Source organism: Cydia strobilella, chromosome 18 (genome assembly GCF_947568885.1).
Source record: "Cydia strobilella chromosome 18, ilCydStro3.1, whole genome shotgun sequence".
Classification (NCBI taxonomy): domain Eukaryota; kingdom Metazoa; phylum Arthropoda; class Insecta; order Lepidoptera; family Tortricidae; genus Cydia; species Cydia strobilella.
The window spans coordinates 10,761,479-10,788,494 of record NC_086058.1 but is presented as its reverse complement, the minus strand read 5'-3'; the positions used below and the strand labels follow the sequence as shown (position 1 = coordinate 10,788,494).

General features: G+C 36.7%; 3 protein-coding genes across 3 annotated transcripts; 1 reads left to right on the top strand and 2 right to left on the bottom strand.

Annotated features, from left to right (window-relative positions):
- The first annotated feature begins 9,241 nt into the window (after window positions 1–9,241).
- Window positions 9,242–11,033, top strand: LOC134749237 (ejaculatory bulb-specific protein 3-like). Its single transcript, XM_063684123.1, has 3 exons — window positions 9,242–9,441; window positions 9,857–9,983; window positions 10,805–11,033. Exons 1-3 carry the CDS (start codon window positions 9,252–9,254, stop codon window positions 10,950–10,952), a joined length of 465 nt encoding a protein of 154 aa, XP_063540193.1. The 5' UTR covers window positions 9,242–9,251; the 3' UTR covers window positions 10,953–11,033.
- Window positions 11,034–11,661: 628 nt separating this feature from the next.
- LOC134749235 (uncharacterized) lies at window positions 11,662–13,528 on the bottom strand. The gene is made up of 3 exons (XM_063684122.1): window positions 13,078–13,528; window positions 12,615–12,741; window positions 11,662–11,968 (listed from the first exon to the last, which is right to left on the bottom strand). Exons 1-3 carry the CDS (start codon window positions 13,370–13,372, stop codon window positions 11,788–11,790), a joined length of 603 nt encoding a protein of 200 aa, XP_063540192.1. The 5' UTR covers window positions 13,373–13,528; the 3' UTR covers window positions 11,662–11,787.
- Window positions 13,529–17,891: 4,363 nt separating this feature from the next.
- Window positions 17,892–22,064, bottom strand: LOC134749214 (glutamyl-tRNA(Gln) amidotransferase subunit B, mitochondrial). The gene is made up of 5 exons (XM_063684097.1): window positions 21,639–22,064; window positions 21,387–21,563; window positions 20,177–20,329; window positions 19,020–19,192; window positions 17,892–18,562 (listed from the first exon to the last, which is right to left on the bottom strand). The coding sequence occupies exons 1-5, from the start codon at window positions 22,047–22,049 to the stop codon at window positions 17,902–17,904; spliced, it is 1,575 nt and encodes a 524-aa protein (XP_063540167.1). The 5' UTR covers window positions 22,050–22,064; the 3' UTR covers window positions 17,892–17,901.
- Between the last annotated feature and the right edge of the window lie 4,952 nt (window positions 22,065–27,016).

The following is a 27,016-nucleotide window of genomic DNA, read 5'->3' as shown; positions in this document are numbered from 1 at the left end:
TTACACAATTTTCAATTGTGGCTGAATGCCGATAAGTTTGTGCCTTCGATGCCTAAACTGCCATAAAATTTCAAAATGGCGGACGAATGTTTGAAATGTCACCGTATTTAAGAACGATTTCGCTTCAAATTTAGTTTTTTCTTCGCAAGTTCATCACACTTGTGAAGAAAAAACTAAATTGTGTGTAACTCCGGGGGTAAGAATATTGTTGCTCGAGTCTTTAATTCGCCTGTCTGCGCCTGCGGCTGTCGTGAATATATACTCTCGTTCAATATTTCACTTACCCCCCTTGCACAATGTACTATTCTTTTTTTTAAATTGTTTAATAGTAGATATTAAAGCCTTCGTCTTGTCTAAATTTACGGTTGTATCAAAAATACGCACTGTAACATACGTAGTATATATAGTTGGTCAAGCAAATCCTGTCAGTAGAAAAAGGCGGCAAATTTAAAAAATGTAGGCGCGAAGGGAAATCATCCCATAGAAAATTTGAATTTCGCGCCTTTTTCTACTGACAAGATTTGCTTAACCAACTATAGTTATTTTCTCTTTGATAGTTATCATTACAATGGTGTACAGGATGCCCTTGTTCTTCAGTGTGGAGTCATGGAGGTCAGAGGTGACGTTGAGAATATTCGCATAAATATATATTCTAAATGATGATGATTCATGACACATCAAGTTTTACTCGAACGTGCTTTGAATTTTTATTATTGTTTATTACGAGCACAACGTAAATGTCCAACTGCTGGTCACTGGTCCCAGTTCCCAGTTGAGAAATAGAGGTAACAAACCGGCTGTCAACTCTTGGTTCTAGGCTGCCAAACACTAGGAGGTATAAAATAAAACTATGAAAACGGATTATCATTGTTATGAAAACTGTTGAGTTGGCAACACTAAGTTCTGTACTCATTGGAAAAAAAATATGTTTTTTAATACAGTTGCTCAAAAAGTGCTACTTTACGTAGCTGTTTAGCGTGCGGAAAATTGTTTTTGGCGAACTAGTGCTTTTTACTTTTCCAATTTTTTTAAATTTATTCTTGTTCCAATTCATGACTACTTATTGATTAGTGGTTTATATTTACAATTGTTTCTGTCTTATAGAACATGCATTAAAAAAAAAACTTTCATTGAAGTGGGTTCAATAATAATAACACCCAGCTAAAAAAATACCTCTTCATAATGTCAATGTCAATGATGTCACAGAATTAATAATATAAAAGTTTCGAATTCCTTACTTGTTGTTTTTCTTATTTTCGCAACTGTATTAAAAAAACGTCGTTTGATACACGTGCGGAAATGTCATTCTTCACTCGTCCCGATACTCGTGAAGTAATGACATACTTTCCGCACTAGCATCGAAATGTACTATTATTGTCTACGATTGATTGATACTTTGGCGTCCATATATAAGATGTTGTTATGTGCTGTGTAAAATAACAGTGGAAATATACTTAATTACTTAACAGAAGATTGGTATTTCAATTTGGAGAAGATCCTTTAGATCCTTAACAATCATAACGGATTATCGGCTGTCGCGGTAACCGAAGACAATATTGCTAGGACGTATACTTTAGTGGCAGATAAAAGATAAAATTAGTTTTATCATCATCATCTCTCTCTCACTTGTCTCACTGCTGGGCACATACAGGCCTCATTATGACCTACTAGAGGGTTTTCGACTATAAGGAAGCTGGCTGATGTTGATTGGGGATTTCACACACAGGCGAGCATATTTTTGCCGCGCTCGAAAGGTGACACTCATTGCCGCGTTACGTTACTGCCGCGGTTAGAACGTTCAATCCATATCTCATTTTATTTTATGATTTTATCTTTTCAAGCAAATAAATGATTTATCAAGAAAACTGAGGGTGCGTTTCCCCGCGTTAATACTGCATCAGTAACATCGCAACATTACCGCTACTGCTGTCGTCTTCCAGATGTAACAGGCTGGACCGATGAAATTGATTTGATTGATCACAGGTTGGTGCCTGTGATTCCATCTGATGATGGAATCCTGGAAAACAAATGCAACTTCAACTACTATAGTTATTTGTGCAACAAGAGAGGAAAGTTGGGTTTTCTTGCGAGTGTTGATTTTGAGTCCCGAGAAAGCGAAAAATTCTATAATTGAATCACGAGCAAAGCGAGTGATTCTAAGTTAGAATCTTGAGCGTAGCGAGGGACTCAAAAACACGAGATGTAAATTAATTTTGCTCTCTTGTTGCACATATAATTTTTCACCTCAGTAGTGGGAACATATTAAAGGTTAAAATGTATTTCGAATTTGTAATAGACCCCGAAGTATGAAGTGGCAGTTCATGGCCTTCACTAAATTTATAAGCTACTTTATTTCACTCCATGGAGTAAGGAAAGTCGCACTTTCGTCACTCCAGGGAGTGGCGAAAGTAGGCTTGCTCGAGCTGCTGAGGTGAAAAATATATTTAGGCACACCTATAGTGGTAGGTGTATTTTATAGTAACGATCATATTTAACCAGCTTACGCTTATCTCACGTATCCGCCATTTTACCTTATTTACTGCAAATCACAATCACTTATAGTGATTCTACAATTGTACCTCGTTTATGTACTATGTGTTGCACTCGGCTTCATTTTTAATTTTAAATTGGCCTTATTACCTAGTTGAAAGACTTTCTGTATCGGTGAATTCAAATAACCATTGGCCATTCAATTAATTATATCAAAACTATCAAAAGTATCAAAACGTTGGACCAAAAAATCGTGTATACTATCTCGTGTAACGCCTTTCGATATTCAAAAATTATCCAGACCTATTTCAGCAATATTTTGAATGTTAACTCAATTTATTACAAATTTATTGCGATGTTTGTGGTTATGTACAAACAACAATACATTGGTATAACAATACAATAGATACCAAGCTACCTTCTGTAGCATTGCATGCAAAACGAGTAAAACATTTTCCAATTTAAGTAAATACACTAGCATATAAAGGACAATCGTCGAACTGAGAACAGAACAAAGAACATTTTATTTTAGTGCAGTGCTCTCATTCAATAGTGGTTGATATTTCTCAAAAAGGTAATTAAGGTAAAATATGCTTTCAGATAAGCAACTATTTAAGAAAGGAGTCCTTTCTTAAATTTTACCTGTGTGCTTTTTACAGACTAAGGGTCGGTCGCACCAAACTGTTTGTAAATTTTATTGTATGGAAAGTTTTATAGTAAACCGCCGCGGCGCGCCGGGTAACGTTGATCAGTCTGTCAAGTGTGGATTAGGGCTCGCGGTCGAATCCGTGTTTCGTTTACACGTTTCGAATACCCGTTTCCGAATAATACGTAAACGGTTTTCTGGCCCGTTCCGCACGTTTAATTAAGAAACGTGTAGTTAAGACCCGTGTACACGGATAAACGGGTATTCGAAGATACGTATCTTATTTATCCGTGGCTCCGGACACGTCCTTGACGATAGTAGCGAAGGAACGAACGCCAGCTACAAATGAATAGACAAAAGATTCATGACGAGTTTCTGTCATATTTAACCTTATTCCGTGGGTCATAGAGTCGAAATTCAATAAACGGTTTAGAAAACCATTTCTTGAGCAGGTAGTTTTTGCTTGCAATAGGTACGCACGGTAGGTAGGTAGGCACGCTTCTTATCAAAGTAGTATTTTATATAGCACTTTAAATAGCTACTTTTTTTACGTTGCGGGTTAGCAATAAAATAAAATAAAAACCTGCTAGTACCTATTAAAAAAAAATTAGAACCATCGAGTTCAGTATGTAGGCAGGAAGTCAAACAAATGTTCGAAATTGGCATTAGGTAAGTATTTATAAAAAAAATACATTTTTAACTTGCTTCTTTATTTCTAGTTTAATTTGAAAACATGATATGAAATTGTATTTTCACCTCAGCAGCTCGAACAAGCCTACTTTCGTCACTCCCTGGAGTGAGGAAAGTGCGACTTTCCTCACTCCAGGGAGTGAAACAATGTAGCTTTTTAATTTAGTGAAGGCCATGAACTTCATACTTTTATTACATTTTTTTATGGTACGGTACGGTACGGTACGGTACGGTCCGATCCGGTCCGTATCGTATCGTATCGTATAGTATCTTATCGTATCGTACATCATATAATACTTTTTTTTCTGCTTATTCTGTGTAATTCGAAATACATTTTAACCTTTAATATGTTCTCACTACTGAGGTGAAAAATTATGTGTGCAACACGAGAGCAAAGTTATTTTACATCTCGTGTTTTTGAGTCCCTCGCTACGCTCAAGATTCTACCTTAGAATCACTCGCTTCGCTCGTGATTCAATTATAGAATCTTTCGCTTTCTCGGGACTCAAAATAAACACTCGCAAGAAAAACCAACTTTCCTCTCTTGTTGTACAAATAACTATTCTTGTCATATAATGTAGTGTAGGTACACCTTATAAAACAAAGTCCCTCGCCGCGTCCGTATGTCTGTCTGTATGTTCGCGATAACCAGAACTCACCTGTGAATGAAGTTTTTCTTTGGGAATGTTTATGTGTATATTTTGTTAAGGTTTTGTTTAAATTGGTAGAAATATGACGATGTTTGCTAATGAAGTTAGCAAAATCACGCTGGCCAGGAGCTTAATCGGAAACGCTGCCCAATCTATTTGAGATAAAACGACACAATGTATGGTGGAAAAAAGTCTACAAAAAAGTGCGCGATGGCTGTCTGTCTATATTTTAAGAATAATTAACCCATTATTAATTTCTAAAAAAACCGGACAAGTGCGAGTCGGACTCGCCCACCGAAGGTTCCGTACAAATTTTAATTTAAAATTTTAGTTGTTATAGCGGTAACAGAAATACATGTGTAAAAATTTCAACTGTCTAGCTATCACGGTTCATGAGATACAGCCTAGTGAGTGGTGACAGACAGGTGGATGGAAGTCTTAGTATTATTGGGCTTCCGATGTGAATACTTGTTACAGAATGTATTTATATATTTGTATGCTTGACTCTCCATGCGAAGCCGGGGCGGGTCTAGTTATTAATAAACACTTTAAATCAACTTGATAAAATTGCACCTTCTCAATAAATTCTAATTGTTTTTGCTCTAGGTACCTCTTACCATAGTAAAACGCTTTTTAGTGCGGCGCGGCTACAAAACAATGGAAAACATTTTCTTGTGCAGATGTTTTGACCTTATTACAACGACATAAAGCTTATAATTCGCGGTGACACTTGTGATAATAGTTTGGGAACCTACATGTTTTCGACGATGACAAACAAAAGGATATTGGAAAACAATGGATGGATGGACTATTTAAGTTTATTACCTGAACGCTAGTGAGAAAGTGACCAAAGTGAATTATGAATGATTACCAATTTAAAGATCTATTTTAATGTATTTAGCAATATTATCGCAAGTTATCCAAGGTAGTATGGGTTTTTATGGTTCTTGAGTAAAATTCTGCTTTTCATTTGAGCATGATTACTCGATAATCCCGCTTTTGTGTACCTAACTTTTTTTGCGCCGTTGGCAGGTTTGTTGTTTTCGCAAAGCAGTAATACACTCGAGATAAAAATAACCACGAAATAATTAAACTGTTATTTTTAATTAATATTGTATTCTGTCTGCACACCTATTATTAACGAAAAAATACTATACCATTATGTAATTATAAAAAAAAACTATGATCGATATCAAATTTATGTAATTAGCTTAGAAGCAGTCGGTTTTATTAAATGATATAAATAGTTTAAAATAAAAATTATATATACCTACTATTAAACATAGGAAGATGGTCTTCGGTTACCGCGATAGTTACTCATGAAATAAAACTATGAAAACGGATTATATCGCGTACATTGAATCTATAATACATCCCGACGTTTTCATAGTTTTATTTCATAGGAAGATGGCTCATTACCTATGTTTTATCAATACGGTTAAAAACAATTTAAAAAAAGTAATTGTGCGGTTTTATGAAACCACGATGCAAGTGAAACTTTTTTCGGATTGTAGGCATTTAACTAAAAAAATTCGGAAATTAATTCGAATTACGGTATTAAAATCGCGGTTTTAATGTTAACTTAATAAATTGGGGCGATAGAATAAAAGTTTTACTTTTAAAAATCGTACGACAAACGAATTCATCTGAAGTCAACATAATAATAGTGGAAAGTGGACCTTGTTACCATTGTACATTGGCTCAAACTGGTTTGGAGTATTCAGACCCGTTCGGAACGGTCTTTAGTACCCGTGTAAACGGAGATACGTGTCTGAGATACGTTTCTTGGGAACGTTCCTTCGAAACGTTTTCGAATCCCGGCGGTTCCGTGTAAACCGGGTTCTTAGTACCGCCGGGCTTAAGACGATTCTCGCTGATTTGGCCTTGAGCGTCTCAGCGTCTCTGTACCCGCACCCCGATCACTGCGATCGTACGTGAATTTCGTCTCGGTGCGGCGACTGCGGCGGAACGAGGTTCAAAGAATAACCTACAGCCCAGAGGCGCGCGGCATTTGGCGCTATACCTCGTATTTGTGTATCCCTTGCAGATATTTTGTTGTTTGCGTATGAGTAAATTATAATAAAAATATATTCCCTTATGCATTATACTTTACAAGCCTCAGTTAGTTAATTTGTGTTTTATCTGTTTCTTACAAATAAATACCTAAGTCAAATCGACGGATTAAGATTTTTAGCTAAAGCTTGGTATGTACTAAATTGAGGCGTACAGTGCGTTTATTTTATACAGTTTTTTTTTATCCGTAATAAATAAAAATATAAATAATGCCATTAATAGTTAACTTATAAAATTAAAGTACCTACTAGCTTCATATACTACTACAAATTTGTTATTTTTCGAAGTTCGAAGTTTTCTCAATCATTACGTGGGAATATCATCATTATTAGGGTTCCGTACCTCAAAAGGAAAAAACGGAACCCTTATAGGATCACTCGTGCGTCTGTCTGTCCGTCTGTCACAGCCTATTTTCTCGGAAACGACTGAACCAATTAAGTTGAAATTTGGTGTATGTATGTAAGTTTGTGACCCAAAGACGGACATGTAACGTAAACAAATTAATTTTAAACACGGGGGCCACTTTTGGGGGGTAAAAGAGAAAATTAAAAAAAAAAAGTTTTTCAAACTATATCGTGTTACATATCAAATGAAAGAGCTCATTGTGAGAATGTCAAATGTATATTTTTTATAATTTTAGGATAAACAGTCAATTCAGTTCAATTAAATATATTCTTTATTAAAATAGGCCTAGCAACAAGCACTTTTAAATTGTTTAGAAGTTATTCACGAAAATAGGCAAAAAATGAGCATTCCCCCCCTTTATCTCCGAAACTACTGGGTATAAAATTTTGAAAAAAATACACATAATAGATCTTTACCTATAGATCACAGGAAAACTTATTAGAAATGAGCAGTCAAGCGTGAGTCGGACTTAATAATTTAGTTTTTGATCCAACCCCTACGGGTTTATTAAAGACATTTCACGCACGTTTCACATAAAAAATAAATTGTTTAATTTGAGTTATGTACGGAACCCTTGGAACGCGACTCCGACTCGCACTTGGCCGGTTTTTATTACAAGCGCGCCACAGCCAAATCAGCGCTTTGCAGTCATCTATTTTTTTAGTGGTTAACATTATAATATGTCGGTTAGAAAACATTTATTTATTTATTTCAAGTTAAGTTTTCTCAAACATACGTATATTATAGTATAATATATACGGATATTATCATTACATTCATTGTAATAGACCGCAAAATACCGTGTTGCGCTCGCTAATGCGCGTCGCAACCAAATCAGTGCTCTGCAGTTATTTATTCTTTGGCCACAATAACTCCGATATTATAGCACTTTGCTTGTGCATAAGCGAACATAGTGCAAGGAAGGCACGGAGCGACGAGCGACACAGCCTCCTCGTCTCAAAGCTGGCACACGACTGCCGGCCACGCCATTTTCAGGCTGCATACGCATGAAATGTGGAAAAACGTTCGATTTCTTAAGAAAATATTTTTTGATTAAGAAAAGCTATGTTGCATTTGTAGAACCGTTTAAAACATTTTTGTTAGTTTAAAAATAATTTTAATCGATTAAGCCGTTTAGAAGTTATAAGCAAAGTTAGCCGCAAAACGGCCTGTCGTGTTATTTTTTTTTCGGCGTAACTACAAATTTCAGGAAAAAAGTCAAATGTTGAGATTGTTGTCCATAGAGTGAAGATGTATATATATTTTTTTCATAATTTTTGGTTGACTCATTTAGAAGTTATAAGCTCTAAAAAGTAACAGTTTTTGGCCAAAAACTGCGCGAAGCGCCTTAAGAACACGGGTATTCGTTTCGGCGTGTAACACGGATACCGGGAGCCCTAGTGTGGATGGTGCAACTGGCACTTAGTATTATATTTATGCTCATGCTCAGTGTAGGGTTTCGCCGGTTTCGTAGTTACCATTTTGTTAGAACAGGCCAAACGGGGGTTATTAATAAAATAAGTATCGTGTAAGCATGAGGGAGAACCTTTGCAGCGCTTTGTACGTCTTTTTACTAAGCAGAGAAGATTTTTTGCAATAACTCAAAAACGGCCGAAGCGATCATGTTCGCTATAGTTTTCATTGAAAGTATTTATTAAGCTTTTTTTATATTTTTTGGACCTATGGTTCAAAAATTAGAGGGGGGGCACAAATTTTTCTTTCTTTTGGAGCGATTATTTCCGAAAATATTAACTTTATCAAAAATTGGTTTTTAGTTTTAAAAGACCTATCCAACGATACCCCATACTATTGGGTCAAAGCAAAAAAATAAATAAATAAAAAACATTTAGTATAAAAAAAGTAGTTTTTATTACAATTTCGTAGTCACCTAGAAACCCTTATTTTACCGTTCTGTCGTCATGCATGATTTATGTATCCATGCCAAATTGCAGCTTTCTAGGTTTCTAGCACTAAAGATCACGGACGAAAGCCGCGGACGGACAGACGGACATGGCGAAATTATAAGGGTTTCTAGGTGACTGCGAAACCCTAAAAACATGAATATCTTTGTTACGGGCAAATTAAGATTATAGACACTTCGATAGAAATTCTACATTCATGGATTAACAAAAATAATTTCCATTACAGTTATGAGCTACCCAGCACTGATTCTTTCGGTAGGATTTAGAATACTATATTTTTTCTGAGTCTCTAAAGTATTAAGTGTACTATGTACGCATTTATAAAAAAAAACTTAAAGTCCGTATCACCGCCAGATTTTACGCAGGCGCTTCACAATGAAAAGACTCGTCTTCCTCGTTTTCCTCATTCTCCTCATCTGCCAAAGCCAAGCCGAGGATCAGTACACAACCAAGTACGATGGCATCGATCTAGACGAGATCCTGGCTTCCAGCCGACTGCTTACCGGCTATGTCAACTGTTTGTTAGACCTGAGGCCGTGCACGCCTGATGGAAAGGAGTTGAAAAGTAAGTTAGCGCCTTTATCTTATATCGTAGCTACGGGAAGCGGTTAATATTTGTTTAGGTACATATTGCAAGTCGCAACTACATGAATATTAATTGTTGTGACGATTCAAATAAGACTCTAAACGTAGTTTTTAACAGGCATAATTTACCTAAATAATGCCAGTTAAAAGCTACATCCTACCCAGGTATTCGTCAATAAATCTGTTGTTGTGTCTGATTCTATAGTTTTGTCATTAAGATTATAAGGTAATTCTTACTACCGTCATTATTCATCCAAATAGCAAGAACTCTACGCTAATCTAGCTGGTGTATACCAACTTACTGTTGGAAATAAGAAGCCAGATTCTATAGACGACATTCATTATATATAAGCAAAAAGCCTGCAATATGTACAAATCATACATTATTATTACAGAGAACCTTCCCGACGCCATTTCCAATGACTGCATCAAATGCACGGAGCGGCAGAAGCAGGGCGCTGACAAGGTGATGCACTACATTATCGACAACCGGCCTGACGACTGGGCGAAGCTCGAGAAGAAGTAAGGACATTTTCCGTGCCTATCTCTGTCCCTTTCCTACCCTGGCGACTCTATCCAACAATTCTTGTCTGGATTATGAAACTAATGTGGCTCGGAAACCTAAACTTTGTTTTGATGATGCCTAGGGGATGTCACATGGAATACTCAATTAATCTGAATAACAAGCTCTTGAGGAACTGCCATGTTTCAGGTTTTGTACCTTCACCTTCATAGGGATTTACCGTCGCACTCGATAACATCAAACGCCTGTGGTTTTATTACAAGCAATTGTACTTTAAAAAAAATTTTTTTTATTGTATAGTAAAAAATATAATAGTAAAAAAAATTCGCTAAACTGTATAACAGTTTGTTGGCGGTGCGCTCTTATCATTGTTTTATCTTACCTATGTACTTATTGATTACTGACATTACTGTGCTATACTAAATTAAAAGTTTTATGCATCAAGCTCTACAGATGCATAATACCCATTTTATGAATGGATCCCATTTATGCAATGCGCATGCATACCTGGAGTGCATTAAGTGCATACTAAAGTATGTACCTGAATCTAAAACAAGCTCCAACAGCCCAAGCAAATATAATGACGACACTGTTGAAATATATCATTCCCCTTGGGCTAGCCCAAGCTAAGGTTGAATCCATATCAGACGCGAATTATTTATAGTTTTATTTCTATGGGATCCAAAATCTGCCCACCTTTTAGTTTTGTAATGTAAGTTTGGTACTGGTGGTTTGCTTGGTGCTGTCAGTCGTACATTGAAACAACAACAACAACCAAACAAATCCAGAAATAGGAAAATAATTGATTGTCATATTTTAGATACAACTCCGATGGATCCTACAAGAAAAAATACCTTGACAGCCAAGTTCACAGGGAAGACAAAACAACGGAAGATGAAAAACCAGCAGAAAGCGAAACTACCGAGGGAACAAAAACCGAAACGACCGAAGAAAAGCAAGAAAAATGAAGAACAAAATCATGATGAAATAGCTATGAAAACAGGACACACCGATTAAAAGTCGCTAATAAAAAGGGTTTCTTATAATGAGTCAAGTAGTTTATTGTATTTTACGTCTGTTAAAGTCAGCGTCATAAAATTCACTGAGGAATAATCTACTTACAAGAATTTATACACAATCGGTGCCCAAACGTAAGTAGGCTTTCTATACAGCTAGTATGGCAGCGCGGATTCTTAAGTTGGTGCACTTTATACTGAACCTTATGTATACCTTTGACACATTGTCAGTAGAATTTTTCAAAAACTATTTCGCGTGGGTATGAAAAAAAGGAATAAAACAAAAGTATATTATCCCATTTTTAATAGAACATTAATATTACTGGGGACCTATTTGACTCATCGTCATTTCATCATCACATCATCACCTATACCAAGTACCTAGGTAACGACCTTTCCTTCTAACGATTCGGATAGGCCCGTAAACTTAATTATTGTACAATGAATTATATTAACATATAAACTACAATCAATCTAATAAAACAAATTCAATCATGCATCATTTAAGGGTTCTTAAGAGTCACTTTTAATTCAAGCGATGGATTTATCAAATTTATTTGAGGAATACATTTTTAATTTTATTTGAGTGCTGGTCTGGATGCCACCCGGACCGACAATTTCATCAATAATGTGTCCAGTAATAATAGTAAGGTTGTTAATAATACCTATATTCTTTTACGGGACCCTTAAATTTCTTGTGCAGCGCTTCTGCCCCTCTGCTTTCGAACATTAGTGATAAATATTAATTTAAAATGGCACAATTATAATCCTTATTATAATTAAAACGCTATTCCATAACCTTTTCCATAAGGTACCTCTTCACTCTCACTCTGGCACCGGGCAGAATGAATCTGTTGGCACGCACACTTATCACTTCTTCAGGTTCGCCTACGGTCCTGTATCGGTCCGTGTCTGGCGCAGAGGTTGTCCGTTTGTTTATATATTGATCCTTTACTAGAAGGGCAACCCTACAATGTTTACAGAGATATATTATATATAATAAGCACGAGTATCGCACAAATTGACAGATTTCCAATCTATTCTAGATAATCGAATTTAAACTGTTGTGAGACATACTGACTTAAATAATTTCACGGTTTAGACTCACTTGTTTTAGTCACTCGCGCGACATGTGACAACAACAACAAGTGAGTCTAAACCGTGAAACTATTTAATATTCTAGATAAATTAATCTTATTTACTTTCTTTCAAAGACAGTGCATAATTTGCATAATAGAGGTAACTTTAACAGAATTATCAGAAAAAAATACTAATTTTCACAGAAAACTTCAAGACTATTCAAGAAAAATCTAAGACTAATCTAGATCCGAAATAGAAAATAAAATCGTGGGCGTAGTCAACTTCGTTTGAGCAGCGGTGTGGCGGATTCTATACATATAGGAAGTTTAATAATTTTAATATGTTTATCTCCCGATCTAATTTCTGGTATTTTTGTAACTGAATTTAAATTAATAATGTTTTGGAATAAATTAGCATGCGAGCGCTAATGCGCGATGACTGGTGATAAACCGTCATAATTAGCTACTCTAGTACGTGGTGCGTGATCTTTGCTCTTATCCCAATATCCTCTGAATCTTCTTGATGCCGTCGTACCTGGTGAGGAACAGCTTCCAGGAGGAGGGGTCGTGCGCCATCATGGCCGCTATGACGCGCCCGGCGTTCTCCTTCTCCGCCGTCGAACAAGACTGACAATCGTCTTTGATAGCTTGAATTATGATACCTATAAAAAAAGAAATTTAGAATACCCCTGATATATTTATATAATAGATAGTTACGAATCCTCTTGACTGACAAGAGTATTAAAAACCGGCCAAGCGCGAGTCGGACTCTACCACTACGCAAAAAACGACAATAAAATCACGTTAGTTGTATGGGAGCCCCAGTTAGTATTTGTTGTTATAGCGGCAACAAAAATACATCATTATTTTGTGCAATTAAGAAACGTAAAGTAACCAGCAGCTAACACTACTATTTATATAAAAAAAACGGCAGTCGCCGTTTAGGTAACCGGGTAACTAGGTAGATAGGACAACATTTAAACAAGGAAAACACTTACTTTTCGTCTCCTTCATATCCTTAGAGCAATAATGGTCAGCTGACATCAAGCATTTCACATCTCTCGCGGGCAGCGGCTGAATCAGCTCATTCAGTCTAATTTTAGCTTTCGACACCTTTTTCTCAACCTCGTCCACAACCGAATTTAGTACCATAAAGTCTTCATCACCGTACATCACATTGTAGCCCATACTCGTCACCCCTTCGCTCAAGGTTCTATCGATTCCGCCGGCCGTCGGTTCAGCCGAAGTTATCTGAAGGACTAGAAGACAGGACAGGAAGATTTCGGACAACATTGCTGGAGGCTGACAGTGTTCTGATGGCGAGTGGTGGTCCAGTGGCGAGTAAGTGGCCGGTGATGCAAGTGCACGTGATTTTAATTGTCCTGTTACTTGTTTGTTTACAATAACAGAATGAGAGTTGTCAGGAGTTAACAACAGTTTGGTTAGACAATGGGATTCATTATGTTCCTAATTATGGGTTAAGTTGACGCGTTAATATGTAGATAATGCGTAGTTGCCTAATGCGGACTGCTATTATATTAATTATAGCTTGGCCATTCAATACGCTCTTTACCATAAGGGCACACAGCTAGGGCCCGTGCCCAGGACCCCCGTCCTCAGGGGGGCCCGAAGGACAGACAGTAACAGTATATTTGCTTAATGATTACCCAAAATAAATACAAGATCATAGTAGAAAAATGTTAGTTTACTTAATTCGCTTTCTTTACTTTCCAAAAGGGCGCCAAATTCTTGAGTGCCCAAGGGCCCCAGCATAGTTTTTCAAACACCTACCTATTTAGGGTTCCAGCGACTATACGCTAGAGATTCCCAGGTAGCAAACAGACGTCAGCGACGTCATAATGACGGCATTATTACGTCATAATGACGTCACTGACGTCATAATGACGTATAAATGCTACTGGGGTTTTTAGGTCAAGGTTTTAGTTCTAAAACTGTAAAATAACGACAGAATACGTATCCAATAACTTATAAATTGACCGAATCTACAGTTTAACCGTGATTGGTCAGTGCCACCGAGCTGGAAAACTGTTTTGGGTAATACTAAGTCGGTGGACAGTGTGGACGAAACATTAGCGAATGACGTAGTGAGTGTTGTGTGCAACCCATTATTTGACAATAATGCCGTAAAAGAGGGATTATATAATCTGTGACGAGGGTAGTTTCTCGCCCCCCCTACCGCCACCGGCGCCCGCGCTGAGTCACCGGGCGCGGAGGGCTGCGGCCCGCAGTCTGTGCCGGTCCGTCACCGTCAACGCAAGCTCCTGATGACACTCCTCGTTACGGAGTGAAACATGTCGAGCGTTTTTCGACTTAAAATACGTGAGTGACGCGTTATTAATATATTTAATATGTCTGTGTCTCACGGAAGTTTTGTTATTAAAATTACTTACAAGAAGTTTTAAGGATTAGATATTCAAATAGAAATAAGCAAAATATTATAAATCGGCAAAACGTAAACTAGTATATTTCTGTCTGTTAAAGAATCGAATATTATATTTATATTTTATCATTTTCAATTAGGTTTTTTTTTATTAGATACAAGTCAATAAATACTTTCAGAAATACATAATTTCTCTAAAAATTTAATTAAAGTATGTTTAATGATAAATGTATGTATACAATGTATGTCACATTATTGGACGGTACACATCATGTTTACACAAAAAAGACAAAACAAAGAATTAAGGATGACTACTTAGTATTATTAGACCGGGCCGTGTCCGAGCCGGAGCTTCCGGCGCTTCGTTTTCTATGGAAAGCATCACGTGATCACCTGTCATGTCATAGAAAAGTAAGCGCCGGAAGCTCCGGCCCGGTCTAACGTGAGTCATCCTTAATATGCAATTATATGTACATAAGCCAACTGTTTACTAAAAGCGATCTCTTCAAGTCGTGAAATTATAAATCAATATCAAGTCTATGTCGATATTATAGTTGACGACCCCTGTGTTTAGGATATTCGGGGCGCGCGTGCGTCGGTCGTCCACAAACAGCCTTCGTCCCGCAGAATACCAATTGGCAAACACTAATGTTGACGTTCCAATGGCCACCGTTTACAATCTCGTCCCTTTTGTTAAGCGGTCAATATTGTCAATATTTGCCTGCTAGATGATAAAACCTCTAGGTAGTTTCAATAGTTTTAGATACCTACTATAATTCATCAATCTCTCTGCTTTGCCTAAAGGTTGATTGGTAGAGAATGATAAACTGAAATACTTACATGTCATAATATGTGACGTTTTCAACCAAAAGGTACCACATTGTCGCTTGTTGATAAGGTTGATTTCTAATTGAAGCTATATGGAAATAGCGCCTTACTGACAAGCGACAATAAGTACCCTTTTGGTTGAAAATGGCACATATATATCCCACCAAAAACATTTCATGTAAAATGTTGCCAAAACGAAACCAGCCTTAAGGGGCCCACTGATTATCAGTCCGCCGGACGATTTCGGCCTGTCAGGTGTTCGGAAATGTCAAATTTTTGTTCTAAAGGGGCCCACTGACTATCAGTCCGCCGGACGATATCGGCCTGTCAGTTGTTCGGAACTGTCAAATTTTTGTTCTAACTGACAAGCCGATATCGTCCGGCGGACTGATAGTCAGTGGGCCTCTTTACTGACAGGCCGATATCGTCCGGCCGACTGGCAATCAGTGGGCCCCTTTATATATATCGTTGTCTGAGTACCGACAACACAAGCCTTCTTGAGCTTACCGGGGACTTAGTCAATTTGTGAAATAAAGTCCTATAGTATTTATTTATTATAATGTCTCGCTAAAAATCAGTTAACGGTAGGTCGCTGAGTCGTTACAGGTTATGGGCCCAGCGCGCATCTACTGCCTATAGATTGCTATCGACTTTATTTATTCAAAGGTTTATTTATTTTATTTTTTCAGAAAAGTAAGAAGGTCTATCTCATTACAATAAAAATAAAAATGTTCGTTAACTTTATCTATAATTTCTGTGCTATAATGGTATACATATAGTACATACATATACGTTGAATATAGTTATTTATGACAAAGCTAATATACATTTTACCCCGTGTAGGTTTCAGTGCTAATATGAACCGATTTTGCATTAAATTGCAAAATTTTTACTTTAACTACCAATTTCCTTCCTCCTCCTTCCTTAGCGTTCGCCAAAGAGTAAAGTATAATAGGCGTTCGCGTTCTAAATAGAAATGAAAATGTGACGTTTTCAACCAAAAGGTACCACATTGTCGCTTGTCATTAAGGTTGATTTCTAATTGAAGCTATATGGAAATAGCGCCTTACTGACAAGCGACAATAAGTACCCTTTTGGTTGAAAATGGCACAAATGTGTGGGTGTGATAGGCCACAAGATAAGTTTCACCGAAATTGCTCATAAAATACCCCAGGCGTTCGATTTATTAAGGCGTGAGTCATACATGAAAAATTCAAAATAATCGTTATTTAGTTTCGCAAATTCATTTACAATTATTACAACATTAATTTAACTTTATTGGATGTGAATTATTTAGATTGTGATAGTGAAGCCCTTTTATTCTTTATTTACAACACTTACGCCCACGGCCGGTTTTACGGTCTGGGTAAACCAGGGGATGTGTAAGATGTGTTCACGGTAATGTAGCAGTGACTGCAAACACAATCTCATACAATCAGGTCCCCTACTTTATGATGGCGTCCACGGTAAATTATAATTATTTATTTATTTATTATTTATTTTCCCCTTAAGTGAACCGATCCCCCCCCCCCTTCTACCGCCAATAAATTAATGGAAAGTGGTAATGAACATTTTCGATTAAAGGAAGCGTAGGTCATTTATAAACAGTGTAGTATGTATTCACTGATTCATTAGCAATATTAGCAATTCAAAGAAACAAAAAAAAAATGTTTTTTAGGACACTGTTCCTTTACCCCTCAATTCATTTCATGGCATGTCTAACGTAACGCAGGGACAAAACGCAATAAGTGAGTTCAGTCAAAAAATCTAAAATGGCTGTTACTTTTTCAAATTCTGACTTTTAACTACTAGGGGGCCTAGCCAAAATGACTATAGTCAGGCAGTCAGTCATGGTTCAAAATCATGAAACAGCCCATTCGGAGATAACACGTTTTGTTATCCCCAAAGAAAATACCACCCTGATTGTTCTCTGAATGAGCTGTCACTGTACTCACCGTCACATAAATTTGAACCTTAATACTATCACGATAGTTGGTTTTTAAGTGACATAAAACAAAACAAAGGCTTTTTCATTTCTCATCCTCTGAAAAGGGTCGTCGTTGTTCTAAAAGGTGTACAGAAAATGATACGTGTCTGCACTAGAGCATTTTACGTATGAAATACAATTTTTTAATTTTTTTTACGATAGGCAATTGAAATTTGAGTTTAAATGGATATGTTATACAATTTCCAGTCTGATATTTGACTCTCCATTCCATAAATAATAATAATTTATTAAATAACGTTACTTTGCCTGAATTGTTAATTGAAAGTACCCTCAAGAAATACTATAAAAATGTATACTTAATAGTCATGTTTTTAAAAAAACACATTCATTTTACTTTCCTCGTATTCGAAATGAAAAGTAGAGTGTTTAACTCGGGTGAAAGGCTCTCACTGCGTTCGAGCACCAAAATACCTCGGCAGGAATGAGTGCCTTTCATCCCTTGGTTAACAATCTACTATTTTTTAACAGATTAGGGACCGAGCCCGAAAAAATTATATGAGATAATTCATACATACTTACATACACTTACATACTTTGACTAATATTGAACTAGAAATTAAAACAAGCACCAATAATTTTCAATATTTAATTCTTTTTCAACAACTCCTCCATCTTTTTGGATGCTAGAGACATATCTAACTTATTACTAGTGCTCTTAACTAATACTCCTAACAAGGCCGACAATACTTTGACTTTCCCCTCCTTATATTGCTTCACCAATTTTGGATTATTCTCAATCACTTCCATGCACTTCTTAGCGATTTCTTCCTCATCTGTCACCAAAGACCAGCCTTTCTCTTTAACAATGTTTACAGGGGATTTAGCAACGTCAGACTCCACTAGTTCTTCAAGAACCTTCTTACAAACATCCAGACTAATTTGCTTTGTTACTAGCATGTCAACTATCTCTTTTAGCTGTTTAATAGTGATATTACATTCTTCGACGTCTAGATTTTTCTTGTTCAGTACGGTTAGTAAATCATTGATAAGTAAGTTGGCTATTTTAGTAGAATTTTTAGCGTTTTCTGACGTCAAGCTCTGGAAATATTCGAGTAGGATAGGTTCATTGACTAGCTGAATGGCCGTATCGGGCCGCAGTTGGTAGTCCTGGATGAGTTTTCTTCGTGAGTCCTCTGGGAGTTCCGGTATGCTGTCTTGTATGAGTGGTACGCTTAGAACGTCTTGTGTGGCGTCTTTTGTTTTTAGATTGACACGGAGCGGCGGGAGATTCGGTTCTGGCATATACCTGGAAAAAGGAAAATGTTGTTGTTTAACTTTAAATGACAAGCACAATGAATATCCTACCTTTAGTAAAATTAAAAACTGATAAGCTCAAAAAAGATAGGTAACTTTAATCAGCCGTTTGTAAGTTGTGAAAAGTTGATGAAATGTTTTTCTTCCAAGTAGGTTCATAGGTGAATTGTCCAATAAAACCAATGAAAGTTACAAATCATGCTGTTTTTCCCTAATTGCATATCAAAACTACCTAGGATTGTCAAGTGTGCATATCATATGCAACATGATCTTATCATCTAGTTGACACTGGACTTTTTGAACACTTCAGCCATCATTTAGTAACCTGTCTTGTCCATCTCCCATTATTTCTCCTCGTAGTATCTTGGGGTGAAGGAACTCTTAGCTATACCTGCAAAAGTGAGTGCAATGCCACTAGAGCTACATTCCAATGATATCATACCACCTACCTATAATCTTGCACTTGCTCTTTGTCCCGCATGGCGACGGTGGCGCGCCGGGCGGCGTCCCACGCGCGCGTCTCGTTGGCGACGAGGCCGCCGCGCGACAACACGTCGCGTTGTCGCGCGATCTCATGCTTTATCGCCGCTGCCACGCCGCGAACTGACCCGATGTTTTTTATCTGAAAATTTTCAAAAATTTAATTAGCTACACAATCAAGAATAAGGTACTTGTCCCTCAATAAAACCTACACGATGTGGACGTTGATATTGTGATTACAACCTATAATGGGGTATTTGACGACTAATCAAATCAGTTTCTTTTTTCGAACTGTCAAAACGATTTTGCTAATATGGAATTTATATGAAACACTAGCATGTGACGTCACAATCAAATTATCTACTCTTTATAGTTTTATACGGGGATTAAAATAGAAATTGTGTCTAAAAATAACTGCTGTCTACATTTCTTTATTAATCTACTGGTGCTTTATTTCATGCATGGTGTATAATAATTTGTTTTTAATACAGTCAAATACCCTATTTGCGTGCGAGAAAGAAGAAGCCTTGTGACCTGCCTGACCTGGTGCAACTCGTCTCGGAAATCATGAAACCTACCGCGAACCACGTTAAACGTGTTGCCTCTATGTCGCACTTGTAAATTCGTACGTAAGTGTGATAGAGAAGCAACACGTCGAACATGGTGCGCGGTAGACCCTCAGGGCATAAAAATGGAGGTAACATGAAAAAAAATTACTTGACAACCTTTTTCACTTCTCAACTAGGGAACAAATCAAATTATTAAATATTTAGGAGGTGCAAGCACATACTGCTCGCCCTTAGAGTTCGTCAAAGGCGCCTAGCCTTTCAAAGATAGCATACACCAGAGAATTTGGGACGGGTACCGCCGTGGCCGGGTGGTCTTGTAGTCAGGACATTAGCCGCGTAAGCTGAAGACGCGGGTTCGATTCCCGCCTCGGCCACCGGTGGACTTGGCCACTTTTTCTTTAGTGTATGATATCTATTTCAGTTTATAATTGTTTTCACTTCTATTTTTTGTACTTATAAAAGCTGCAAGCGTACAAGTTTCATGCCTTTGCTGGATGGGTCCATACTTTCAGCTAACTACACAAAGCAATAAGAGAGCAGGGTAACATGTGACTCACCTCAGTACGAGTGGAGAGGGGATCCCCGGGGCGACGCAGTGACACATTGGCGTCAACGCGCAGCGCGCCCTCTTGCAGGCGGCCCGAGCACGCGCCGAGCCGCTGCACAATCAGCAACAGCTCCTTAACCAGCGCTGCTGCCTCTTCTCCATCCTAGAAATCATGAACTGACATTGAGTTCACTGGCAATCTTAAAAGCAGGGTTTGTATTGAGCCACTCTTGATGAATAAAAATATTTGTGTGCATGTTACCTTTTTTTTATTTATTTTTTATTTATTCAGGTAAATACACATAATATACAACTTAATTACAAAAGTACCGTTAAACCAGTAAGGTTTGTCTCGGTACCTATGTAGTTACATTGCCAAACAATTTTTTTTCTATAGCTAGAGGCATGTTCTGTTGATTGTTCAACCCTTCAGTAATATGAGTATACTCTAAGAGCTCTTACTAAAACCTAACATTCTCCTGAAACGAATGCACAGAAAAAGGTTCAATTTCTGCTAGAACACAAGCTTTATTTTTTAGTTGTAGGTTAAAATATGAAAACTACTGTGTACCTATTGCTAACATTGCTCAATTTAAGTTTTAAATTGAGATCCTCTCCACTCAAAATGTCTGCTTACAATCCTCATACTCAAAGGCCACTAAAAAGTCCTAGTCTAATAACTTTAACAGTCTCAGTCCCTTGGTACAATGCCTCAAGGGCCTATTTTAGATTTAAGCTAGTTATTAATTTCGTTTACGTAGTACCACTGTATATATTTTGACAGTCCCTTAGTTTCTGGATGATCTAATTTTATGTTCTTATAGATCAAATTGAGCCTTCATAACATATCTCTAGGTCAGCCATTCTGAAAGTGTCCTCCGCGGACCCCTAGGGCTCTGCAAAGCCGCAGTTGGGGCTCCGCGATAACATTTGTAAAAATAAGAAAAAAAGCCAGCTCTTCTATAGGTATGTTCTTCTATGTCTAGTTCACGGTGATGAACTAACATTTTTAATTTGGGGCTCCGTTAAATATTTCGCTTTCCAAAAGGGTTCGGTCACCAAAAAAGTTTGAGAACCGCTGCTCTAGGTTATCAAAGGTCCAGGTTGCATGAAGAACAATTGCATAGGATCATGGTCCTCAGAAATGAGGAAAGAACTAGAAAGAAAGAGGGTATTCATATTCCTTCTTAACACAACTCAAACAATGTATAATAACGCACCTCCAAGTCAGGTTCGAACACCAGTTCAATCAGCGGTGCCCCAGCCCGGTTGAGGTCCACCAGGCTACGCTTGAGCTCCGCATCATGAAGGGACTTGCCGCTGTCTTGTTCCAGCTGGATTTGCTTGATCTTTGAACTCTTCTTGTAAGGCTTTTTGTGAATGCCGGGAGTATATACCTGTTGACAACCAAACCACAAATAAAATAACAAAATAAAAAATTAATACAGTTGTGGAATAACATTGGAAACTACCTGAAAATCAATTACTCCATCACTGGCTAATGGCGCTCTCTGTTGCGTTATCTGATAACCAGCTGGCAAATCGGCGTAAAAGTAATGTTTTCTATCAAACGTTGACACTTCATTGACTTTGCACGAGAGAGCTAGTGCAGTCTTTATTGCTAATTCTACGCACTTTCTGTTTAAAACGGGTAACGTGCCAGGTATGGCGGCATCTAATAAAGCTACACAATTGTTCACTATACCACCAAAAGTATTCTGAGCGCCTGAAAACAGTTTGGTTTCGGTATTTAACTGTGCGTGAACCTCCAGCCCGACCACACTTTGCCATTTATCGACAGAGACAGTTGAGTAACTACATTTACACGTGAAAGGATTTTTATAGTGATTGTACAGGCGTCGAGGAATATTTCGCAAGCCCATTTTAATAACCTTACTGTTATTAATAGCACAATTTCCAATGTTTTTTTTTTTCAATTCATTACAAAATTTAATAATTTTGACGTAATGTAATTCTAATGACAATGACAGCACTTGACAGCTAGATTTTTTTGACAAAAGCTAATGAACGGGGGCGGGGGCACTGGAACACAAGATGATTCCATTCAATTAAGTGGAATTAAAATAAATAGATCCATTTTGAAACACAAACATTCAAATAATAATTTAACAATCACAGTTTCAAGTTGTAATTAAGTTATGTAACAAACACGTGCACGTCTACTTTGAACAAAGGTCTACTCGAACAATCTACAGTAAATGTTGCTACTCCTCAATAGATGGCGCTGATAGCATCACAGTACAATACGCGGGAAACTGATAAAAATGCGGCATCGGGCATTATGACAAATTCACTAAGACAGATTAAACTCCCTTTCTCTCTCTTAATATCCAAACTGTTAGGTTAGCAACACAGTAATTTGACTAAAACGTTAATTGGATTACAGGTAGAATTTATAGGTAATTATCTAAGTACTTACATGATTTAGCAGTGCACGACGAGATGGATAAATGAATTTAATAAATAATTAACACTTAGATTTATCTAACATTGCATTGATAGTTTGACTTAGAACGTAGCTTACATATTAATTAAAATTAAAAAAAAAATAGATTTAAATAAGTATCACATTTTACAGCTATTTAATTTTTAACCGTTTCATTGCTATACCACTAATCCCGTTACAACTTCGAATAGGAACGAAAATAGATAAAGAACAATGAAAGCTAGGGTAGCCTCAGCAATTGAATACATGTCTGTATCTCCTTTTGGTGTAAAAAAAGGGAAAATAGTATCCGTTTCTGCGGACGGTTGATGAATTAAGTATAAGTTGAACTCGCGTGAAAGCGTGCTATCGATCGTACCGCCTGGTGGGGTATGCCACATCTCACAACAACGCACCAGTACAACACGAAACCTTGGAAGTGTAATCCAACTAAGTTACAAAACAACCCGACCCGCCAAGCAAACTTAATTATAGAGTGTACTGTCAATTCGTCCGCATCATAATAGCATTTAGACACACAACACACCCACCGCCGGCATTAAAATATTATCTACGGTTTGACGTCAGTAGTAAGGTGCAAAAGTACACACCTCCCGCCACCTACTACGCTTAATCGATCAAAATTTTATCAGGTTGAACCAAATTCGCACTTTATCAATAACAATGTTCTTGCAATCAGGAACTCGATAATAAGATTAAGAGTACCTAACACAGGTATTGTGTTAGATAACTTACCTATATATCAGCAAATCAGTAATAGGTATTCTTAGCTTAAATCAATATATAGGTACACTTAGCTTAAAGCATACAGCTACTAAATATTTCAGAAGATTTGGTTTCGATTTCCTGGTACTTATACATACTTCCAGTTGAGTTCGAGTGTAGGCACCTAGATACTTTCTAAAAATTAATTTCAATGGCATGGCATATAATTTATTACAAGTCATTATCTACGGGTAGGTAAAAAATACCCAATCTGAACTTATTTTGACAGTAACCTTAGTTTTTATTGGAATCTATCTACCCTCAAGTTCAAAAAGCGCATAACATCAATAAGGCAATTTTAAATAAGTAACTGAGACGAAACCGTAAAATGAACACCATAGAAAACTAATATATATAACCGGTTTTTCCTACTTATAGCAAAAACTGGCTTAACAAACAAAACCAAATTAGGGAATTACCCGCTAACTCAATAACAACATTTTTCTATCGACTGTAATAGGTATATGGCTGTAATACAGTACTTACCTAGGTTTATAATAGGCAGTAAGATCAATGTAACTACACTCATTATTAAATTAGGTATAAAAAAATCCAGTAAATATTACGTTTTGATAAGTACTAAGTTTGTTTGACGTTTTTCTTTTCAACCTCGCCTAGTTATTCATTATTGAGAAAGCTATTGTTTTTACAGGGCGTTTATTTATGTATGTAGGTACAGTTCAATTAGACAATACATTGTGTCGTCAACGCATATGACATATATGCAAGTAGCAGAGACAGGACAAAGGAAAACAACTTATTAATTATGGACACTTGGAAGTAATTCATATAGTTGGTAGGTAAAGCGAGTGGAAATGTAGGTTAGGTATAAACAAAATTCCCATAAGTGATTGCAAATAGGTATATGAAAGTATTATGACTGTAAAGAAAGGAAGGTAAGATAATAGGTACTACGTAGTCTTAGGTCCGGTTGCACCAGCACTAACCGTTATCGATAGACTGATAAAAGTAATTTGGCAGATAACCATGGATATTAAAAAATACAATTTTAGAAAATGGTACTCACACAATGACGCATGCCGCGTGCACAGATGTGCCGTTCACACATAGATACGCAAGTGATTTTTGATGTATAGCGTGTCCACCCATAGGTAGTCTTAAAACCTTGAAGACTAGTGACTTACAACAGTATAGTTGTGTAATTACAACCTCCATTATTTTCCGCTTTCCACGGTCATTTCCACAATTTCCTTGCCTCTGCTTTTTAGGGTTCCGTAGTCAACTAGGAACCATTTAAACTAAAATAAAATTAATAATAATTTAAGGGTACCTGCCCTACACGTAAAGGAGGATGTATATAACTTTTTTCGCTTCAATTCTATAATGTGGAGCGCTGGGGCGTCGTTGGATAGGTATTTTCAAACGAAGAGGGGTCTATAACAAACAGTTTTTGATAAAGTGATCGAAATTCAAAATATTCTATCAGTACGGTTTCACTCACTATTGTTTTTAATCGCTTTCCGAAGAATCTGAACTATAGTTGGTCAAACCAATTTGTCTGTCAGTAACAACCAGGAATCCCTTCCCCTCCCATCCCTTTCTTTTGGGCGCTAGTACTAGTGTAAGACAAAGATAGTATGATTCTTTCTGTCTATGTTTGAAATGAGACACTCCTTTGACAAACTATAAAACATGTGGCCAAAAGCGATTAAAAACAAAAGTGAGTGAAATCGTTCTGATCTAAATATTTTAAAGTGATCGAAAATAATCGCTCCGAAAAAAAGAATGTGTTTGCCCTCTAACTTTTGAACCATAGGTCCAAAAATATAAAAAAATAGTTATTTGTTATACAAGGGTGCAAAGTTGTATTTTACCCGCGAGTGTGGAATTGAAACACGAGCAAGGTTCTAAAATAGAATCCTGAGCGTAGCGAGTGTTTTAACACACGAGAAGTAAAATACATTTGCACCCGTGTGTAACACAAAACTTTTCCCCTCACTATAGCGAGGAAAGTGCAACATCAACAGGCGTTAGGGTTCATCAACTGAAATCACTCATTTTTTAACGATATTATAACAAATTCTGTACTTTTACGTGAGAAGTTTTTAAGTAAAATTTTTGTTGACAATGTTGACATTTCTGACGTATGAAATGTCAATGATGCGTTTTGAAATTGCATCGACTTAACTTGTGCGTTCAGAATTATATTTAACATAATTATTAAAAAACAAACGTTTAAATTGGAATTTTAAGGTTTATGACTTAAAATCATTAAATAAAGCTAAATCTGGTATTTTTTATTAGATTCTCAAACCATTTATTTAATGATTAATATCGAACGAACCATTATTATGAGCGTTTTACGTTTTGTTATCTGTCAAGCTACTTAAACGCGCTCCATCCAAGGTCAAATTACTTTCCCCACTAGTGGATAAAATGCGTTTTTTCCCGCTTGTTTTAAAGGATAAAAGACGGCTTTCCGAGCTAGTGAGGGGAAAAATGTCTTCTTCGGATAAATTCCAATACTACAAAATCACTGACCATACATGAATTATTTTTGTACCTGTAGATTACTGTTGAATTATTTTTGTGCCTAGTTGATTACCATTAAACATATAATTTTGTGCCAGACCTATAATCAGTGGTCAGCATGCAAAATAACCCTGGATTGAAAATTACATTAACTTAATTTTGATTTGTAAAGCCACATTTGCATGATTTACACTGGGCTGTGCATGGTAAGCTGACGCAACGACACCCACAACGCATAGTTTCGCAGCCAGATTTGCAGCCACAATGGTCCAAGAGGCTTAATTGCGACCAAATCGCTGTAACTGTCGACCATTCTGGAGTCCAACTTTCTTTTTCCTTAGTCCATCCCCAAGGTGATGGACATGGTATGGAAAATTCTGGTTTCAGAGCGTTTAATGTCATTTTCAAATCCAGGGTTATTTTGCATGCTGACCACTGATTATAGGTCTGGTACAAAATTATAGGTTTAATGGTAATCAACTAGGCTCAAAAATAATTCAACAGTAATCTACAGGCACAAAAATAATTAATGTATGATCAATGATTATGTAGTATTGGAATGGTAAGAGTACTTCAAAACGACTTTTCTTTTTCAGTTCTACATCTACCGGTGAACCCGAAGAGGACATATGTTTTTTGTTTACAAATATCACTTAGTCACTTCAAGTGGCATACGTCATTTTTGAGTTGAAAGAATTTCGAGTTTATTTGAATTAATCAAATTCCACATTTAAATGACGTTCATTGTCCGCGAGGCGGTTCCTGCCACTTCAAGGGCTAAATAAAAAAATAATTTCTAATTTTAGATTTGTTATATTTTTTTGTAATTCAGCACCAGGAAAAAAAGTTTATTCGGTTTTTATTTATTTATTTTTTATTTATTAAAATAAATTGGGTGATTTCTTTTCATATGACACATTTCATATTAAAATCAGTGCACTTACTGCGGTTGAAGATTTCTTCTAAATAAATTTATTTGTAAGAGCGTGCATAATTGAACTTAAATATTTCGTGAAGAATGAAAGGTATCTATGTCGGTTTTTTTTATAATACTTGTTATTTATTCAGTAATATATACATTCATTAAACTATTCATGTTCCTTACATTTTTTTTTGAGAAATCAA